Below are 7,318 nucleotides of genomic sequence, written 5' to 3'. Positions count from 1 at the left end.
TTCCAAAAATTTGTAGTTTTACACATGATTTAGATGTTATAAAGTTGAAATACTGCACACATGTTCAGCAGGAGGTCACTATTGCCAGTGGTGTCTCAATGCTTCTAACCTCTCTAAAAAGACACACATTTGATGTTCACACATTACAGTATGTACAGTTTTCCACATACTGCTGTGGTCAAAATGTGAATCTTCAATCCCACATAGCCTCAAATCTCCAGTTTGCTATGGAAGCTTGCTGGGTGATTTGGGCTAGTCATATATTCTCACCAGACCTACCTCACTTGGTTGTTGTGAAGACAAGGAGGAGGAGAGAACAATGTAAACCTCTTTCAAGAATTGAGTAACTCTGCAAAGAAATGTACTCAGATTGCCATAGAATGTGACTCTAAAAAAGAAGAAAAATTGGTTTTTATACCCCGCTTTCCTCAACATTTAAGGAGTCTCACAGCAGCTTACATTTGCCTTCCCTTCTCCTTGTGAGGTAGGTGGGGCTGAGAGAGTTGTGAGAAAACTATGACTAGCCCAAAGTCATCTAGTAGGCTTCATGTGGAGGAGAGAGAGGAAACAAATCTGGTTCACCAGACCAGAGTCAGCTGCTCATGTGGAGGAGTGGAGAATCAGAGTCCATCGCTCTTAACCATACACCACGCTATTTATAGCTCCCAAACCATTAATCAAATGTGCACACACCAGTATGTTGCAGTAAGTTGTACTAAGTCTGGGAATTATAATCACACACAAGTTACATGTAGGGTTACAAACTTTAAAGTGGGGGCCGAAGTTCCTCAGAAATCACAGCTGATCTCTCCCAAACGCTGTCCTTCCCCAGACACCACCCTCAAGGCCCTGAGAATGTCCCAAACTACACTTGCCAAACCTACTTTCTAGCTTCCCTTTTAAAAAAACCCTGTTATTAGCCCATGAAGTTATTTATAGCCCATGACATCTGAAAGAATATTGGCTAGCGAAAAAAATCCTAACGAGCGAACTGAAAATCCCCGTTTCGTGAAAGAGAATAGGATCCTCGCTATCCACTGAAGCGAACCCCGCCGGACGTCCCCGGCTGAGGCCAGCAGTTCGAATTGATTGACGGGGCAAGAGGTCACGTGACGCGCCACGCCACGCTCCCCGGGCCCGAGTGTTGCAACTTCGGCTCGAGAAGGACGGGAGGGGCACGGATCGAGCGAAGGGCTGCGCGCGCGCGCTCGCGTTCCGGGAAGAAAGTTCCCCGCGCAGCAGAAAGTAGTTTGGAGAGAGTCGTCGCTCACTCCGGTCTTGTCAGCGTTAGCCGCCCCGCTTGGCGGTTGCGTGCGAGGGGCAGGAAAGTTCCCAGGTAAGAGGCCGCCTCCCGCAAAGCCTCGGGCTAGCTGGCATTCTTCTTCCAGCCCTGTCCTCGTCTAATAACAAAGAAAGCATCCCGAGGAGGAGTTGCAGGAGCAGGCACCGCCGCAGCAGCCAAACTTCTCCCTGCAGAGTTGAGCCTGCTTGGGTGCAGGAGGTGACCGCGGGAGAGGCGGCGCCTCCTCCTCCGCCTCCTCCTCCTCCTCCTCCTCCTCTTTCTCCCGAAGGCTCAAGAAGTGCGAGGAGAGCGAAGGAAGGAGCAGGTCGAGGAATTGCCACTGCACGAAAACGAGCCCTAGGAATTCATGTTAGGCTCTCCTCCTTCCCCCTTTCGGACCGTCTTTGCTTGGAACAAATTGGGTGAACTAATCTGGAGGATCGTTCGCAGCTCTTGGCCCAGTTTAGCACTGGATTTGGGAGGAAAAGCCCACCTGGGACGGTGCACTACGTGGATCCTGGGATTGGACTGGCTGGCGGGCAAGGAGGTTTCCAGCAGGTAAGGTGGTGAATAATTGACGGCAGGGCAAGAGTAATGCATCTCTCCGAGGGAAAGAGTAATGGATCACTCGAAGGACAAAAGGGCAGGCCAGTGTTTTCCTCCCACCTCCCCAAACAGGTATAGAGGAACATAAAATGCTGCCTGATTGTTTGTAACCAGATATGGCTTCTTTCGTATAAAGGAACAGTCGCTAGGGAAGGATGTTTAGAAAGGAGTTTGACTCACGTGGGCAGTGCAGTTTTTCTAATCCATAGTTTTTCGCACCTCTTCCCTCCCCCCAACAAATAAAAACATGAACAGTGTCAGCTTCCACCACATTCCTGGAGTGCTCCGTTTTAACTTATGACATGTGGGAACAGCAGGCTAACTGATTTAGCAGGCTGCTGAAAGTTTCCATTTAATTTGGCATGTGAATCTGGGGCACTCACTGGGTTGCCAGTATGCAAATAGCATTTTAAATGGGTCTCTGTGTGTCCCCCGCCGCCTCCTCAAGTTTGGTGACTCCACTACAACCCCCCCCTCCCAAAACCCTTCTGTCATTTTTTTCAGCTTTTAAAAGCCCTGCAAAATGGTGGCTGGTATCTCATTATGCTCAAGAGCTGTTTAAAGTTATCTCTCACGTTGTCAGACAGACAAGTATTTTTACTTCTGTGTTTCTTGTGGAAAAGTGCTGAAGAACTAAATGAGGGAGATTGTTGGATTAGATTGGGGCTTCTTGATAAGGAAAGGAATGAGTCTCAGTCCTATGTCAGTGCCTTCAAACTCCAGAGTGGTCCTGTAAAGTGGGAGAAGCCACCTGTTGATTCCTTCCCTGGCGTGGTGGTGATTCACTTTCTGTGTTATACTGACTCTGTTTCCCCACAATGCATAAGCAGTAACTTAAGGGAGCATCATTGGCTATTTAAGGTAGAAAAGCAGTGGTATGGTTTTTCAATTTAGAAGTCTTTTATAGGTGTATTTTAAAAGGCCTCACTTGTGCTGCTTGAAAGCAAGAGGTCGCCTGAACGTGTGCTGACTGCTGCCCACGCAAAGAGGTAAAGCTAAGAGGGTAGCTAAGAACAGCTCAGGTGAGCCGACCGCTTTTGTGTAATCTGCCAGCAGCTGGATCCATGAGCAAACTTGGCATGGTGACTGATTCAGAGGGAGGGACCTCACGATACTTTCTTGAAGAAAGTCATAGTGATACTTTTGAAAGGCATTGGGATATAAATAGAGGTTTCTTATGGTGATGGTGTGACAGCTGGGAAAGAGTGGAAGGCAAGTTGCAGTGGGTGGCATTCATACTGATTATCCATGTGAAACTTGGTTTTGACAGCAGTGCCTGGTAACTGAAACAGCAAAAGACTGTGCCAATATTCTCATCTCTCAAATACCTTGCATTTTGATGTCCTTCTTTTATGTTTTTGGGAAGAAAAATGTGGGGTATACTCTCAGGTTCAGAGTTGCACTTGCTGGGTGGCCTTGAGCCGGTCTGTTTCCCAGTCCTTTTGAACCTGTCACGCTGGTTATTACAAAGTAAGAGGACGATATATTGTGAACTATCCTGAGCCCTTGGGTTAGGGTGCGGAAGAAAATATTAATAATTCATAAATCAGCTAGTGGATTAGCATCATAGTTCTCTTCTTTCTACAGGATTTTGTCATGAGTTCAGAATATGGATGAACAATGGGGGAGGAGGAAAGAACAGGGCTACTGTTTACGAGACTCTGTTGAAATTCCTCTTAAATGCTATGTGGCCAAGCTATGCAAGGGACAAATAACTACCCGCTCTGTAACTTTAGAAGAGATGTCCAGGCAGACTTTAGAACAGCTGGAAAACTGCTTCCTTTATAACTTGTATATAAATAAGGAAGCCAGTTCAGCCACTCCCAGACGGTGTTTCTTGATGTGAGCCAGGAGTGCTATGAAGTACAAGAGATGAGGTTAGTGCTTTTAAATAAAGCCTGAATGTTTTTGTATTCGTATGTGGGGACACATTTAGAAATCACTTTGGAAGTAGCTATATACATCACTGATATTCTGATTGTGGTAGATTTTTTGTGCCGTCGTGTCACAACAGACTTATGACAACTGTGTATGGTTTTCAAGGCAAGAGGTGGCTAGAGGTGGTTTGCCATTGCCAGTCTCTATGTCACACTGCTGGTTTTCCCCAGAGGTCCTCCATTCAAATACTAGCTAGGGCTGATCATGCTTAGCTTCTGAGATCTGACAAGATAGATTAAGCATTCCTTTAGTTTTAGAGCACTTTTAAAAACTGGTTTGGATAGGAACATTTTATCTTTTGAAAAATGGTCAATTCACTAAATTTTATCAGGAATTTAAGAGCTTAATCCTGAAAAGATAAGTCTTATTGAACCCAAACAATTTCTCTCCCACTTATCATCAGAGAACTTGGATTACAAAACAAATTGAACTTTGGAATTTTGGAAAATGGGCAACCAGTACAAAAAGGTGATTGGGATTTGAATATTATACAGTTTTAAAAATTGAAGGTATAAGCAGGAAGTATGGAATAATTTTTAGCTCTGATATGTACAATCTTGTATTTGGTCCTACATGCTGTTTGCACATTCTTATATTTTGTTTCAGGTATCTGTTACAAAGCAATCTGGTGAGAGCTGGGTGACAAGTTAAGTTCCACAGAACAATTTCAAAACTGTCAACAGAAGAAGATGGCCAAGGTTTTGGACACAGATGAAGAACCTGAAGGAGGACACAATGAGTTCAGTGACATCATTAAATCCAGATCTGGTAAGTCATAAAGGTTGTCAGTGACCTTCTCGTGAAAGTTCACTGTAACAAAAACAACAAAGTTGTCATTTATTTGTTAGGAATCTAAAAGCAAAACTACTTCTCTCATAATGTGCTTCAAAGGAGCTAAATTAGAAGGGGGACAACTAAGCTGTAAGTAGCTTACGAGCACCTTTCCCTGTTATTGGGTTTCAAACACTGCCCCATCCCCCCCATTTTAAAGAAAACTGCCCCTGAAAACTCTTCTGTATAAAGTTTATTTTTCTTCTGTGGTTGGATTTCTTATTATTCAGTCTAATAGGTTTCCAGTTCTGCTTTAAAAGACTGTTAAGGCAGACATAGTGAAATAATAGAAATTATAGACTTCTTTTATGCAATACTAATCCAATCTGATTCTGTAGGATTTAAAGCTATGTCATTTTACTGAAGCTGATGTCATATGTTTAGTGTGTTGTTATGCAGACATGTTTGGGCATTGTCTGGTTCTTGGTTGCCAATTACTGGATGAAATTGGCAAATTATTGGATGAAATTGACAAATTACTGGATGTTATTGGCAAATTACTGGATGTAATTGGCAAAATCTTTTGAAGCTAAGACTTATCAGTGTGGTAGTTTCTTTGACTCCCAATGTCAAGTCTTAGGATTAACCTGGAATTTTAGGGCTGGGAGGAAAATATTTTTGCAAAGTCTGTAGTGATTTCTTGTCTGTTTCTTCCACTTCTGTATAATGCAGACTGTTGCCTAAGTGAAGCCTGAAATTCCTTGTGGACAGGTTAAGAATTGCACATATTGAATAAAAAAAATTGAGATCATATCCCCTCTCTGCTCTTGCTATATTCCCACCGTTAAATATGATACAGTTGGTATGTTGTCACAATCTGTGATATTATAGTATTTACTGTAATACATTTCTGCAGAAATTTCAGCAGTTTGTGATAGTATCACTTCTGATGGTCCCATTTAATCTTCTTAAGTCTGCTGAATTCATTGAAGCATGGGAGTATATAAAATCAAATTATCAGAGATTACTGTTCTTACTTCACTATTAGGCAGGTGAGAGAGGCACAGGTAGACATTAAAAAAAGTAAGTGGGGACCTGTAAAAACTTGCAGGGATGGGTGAAGGAAAACCACCTCCGTCTTCCTACTGGTTGCTCATGTTCTGTCTGTGGTGGGGCCTGGAATAGTAGGAAAGAAATAGCACAGCTTCCTCTTTCTGGTGCCATCTCTGCTGCCTTGTCTGTCTGGCTTCTTTGTCCTCATCTTAATATCCCAACTTGCACTCCCATCAACTGATGTCTTAACGTATGTAGACAGTGCTTCTCTATTTCGGTGTTGTTCTAAACCTCCCATTTTTTTAAAAAAAATTGAGATTTTTCTGAAGACCTGATACTTTCCTCTTAGGTTTTGCTGCCGTTTTCAGTCTGTACTCCTTTGGCCTGGTTCAGAACTGGATATTTGAGTGTATATCTGTTCAACATACATAGTACAACAGTGCGCCACTCAAGGGATTGCTCAAAGAAGGAGCATGGTGGAGCCTGGCTTCATTATGGCATATGTAACTGTTGAGGTGTGTGTCAGAATGCCAGTTATTGTTCTCTGGGCTGCGAGGTTGTGGTCTCATCCCCCCCCCCCTCCCTACATTCCTTGCAATGTTGGCTCCACTGAGATGAACTGATTTTTCTCTGAAGTTGGTGCTTCTCCATTGAGCCAAGGTGTTGTCTTTGCCATAGCAATCCTAGAATCTTTGCCAACTTCAGTGAGAGGTTCAGAGTTCCTAGGTGGTATCCTGGGAGGGCCACAGGGTATGCACTGTGCACCACCCCAACAGTAAAGTGTTTTAATTGCTCAAATAGGCACACTGGATTCCTGTAGTAGATGTGTCCTATTAACACTTAATGTTTGTATTTCATTTACATTGCCAGTTGGAAGTATATTTGCATGCAAATACATTTCACTAATTTCAGAATACTGCAGCCTTTTAAACTGTTATATATAACTGAAGAGCAATTTGTACATGACTGTATGTATTGCTTTTTATCCTTTTAAATATACATTTTGGCTACTATTTGTGTTATGTTTAATTTTCACATTTTTAACAAATGTAACAGAAGAGTTATTTGGAATACAAGCTTGCAACAGTTTTTGAAACTATCAATTGAAGTATCTCTGAAAAAATATCAGTTTAAAAGCTGAGGGGGCTGGTTGAACTCTGTAGTTCCTTGTGAAAATAATTTTGTTGTTGTCCAGACATATGGTATATAGATCTGTAAAGGTGTACTGCTCTTTCTTTTCATCCTGTGTTTAAATGGTTCCATTAGCATTATCATACTTTCTGGCATTGGTACAATTATTTAAGCAAATATGGGTAAGCAACTGGAAAAATCTTCTTTCAGATATCCAAATGTTTAGTTTTGCCTCTTGTATCCACTCTTGCGTGCTGTCATAAATCTTCAGTCTTTATTGTTTTGCATACCTGAGAAGTTAATGGAACCTGCGAGGAGATTTCCTAATGAAAAAGGCATGATTCTTCAGAGTAACCCCAAACAGCAAACTAAAGTCTAGTTTTCAGATCTGACATTTGTACTTTTCATCTTGATTCTTACTAAGGATGTCCCTGAATGAAATAGTTATGTTCTGTGTTGGAGGACATGCAATTAAAGTACAGTCATACCACCATTTGTGTGCCTGACAGTTGTACAATATGTATTGATAACATTCCC

The 7,318-nt window shown here is 42.3% G+C and overlaps 1 protein-coding gene across 4 annotated transcripts in view; it reads left to right on the top strand.

The window, feature by feature from the left end:
- Positions 1-1,145: 1,145 nt before the first annotated feature.
- UTRN (utrophin) overlaps positions 1,146-7,318 on the top strand; it is a 438,418-nt gene continuing 432,245 nt past the window's right edge. For 3 of the 4 annotated variants that reach the window (XM_048489284.1, XM_048489276.1, XM_048489256.1), the window contains exons 1-2: positions 1,146-1,840; positions 4,433-4,594. In XM_048489284.1, the coding sequence (XP_048345241.1) occupies positions 4,516-4,594 (79 nt within the window). In that variant the 5' untranslated portion in view covers positions 1,146-1,840; positions 4,433-4,515. The remainder of the gene's footprint in view (positions 1,841-4,432; positions 4,595-7,318) is intronic. The other variant, XM_048489265.1, reaches the window with a different exon arrangement.

This window comes from Sphaerodactylus townsendi, linkage group LG01 (assembly GCF_021028975.2).
Source record: "Sphaerodactylus townsendi isolate TG3544 linkage group LG01, MPM_Stown_v2.3, whole genome shotgun sequence".
In the NCBI taxonomy this organism is placed as follows: Eukaryota; Metazoa; Chordata; class Lepidosauria; order Squamata; family Sphaerodactylidae; genus Sphaerodactylus; species Sphaerodactylus townsendi.
This window is presented reverse-complemented; position numbering and strand designations above follow the sequence as displayed.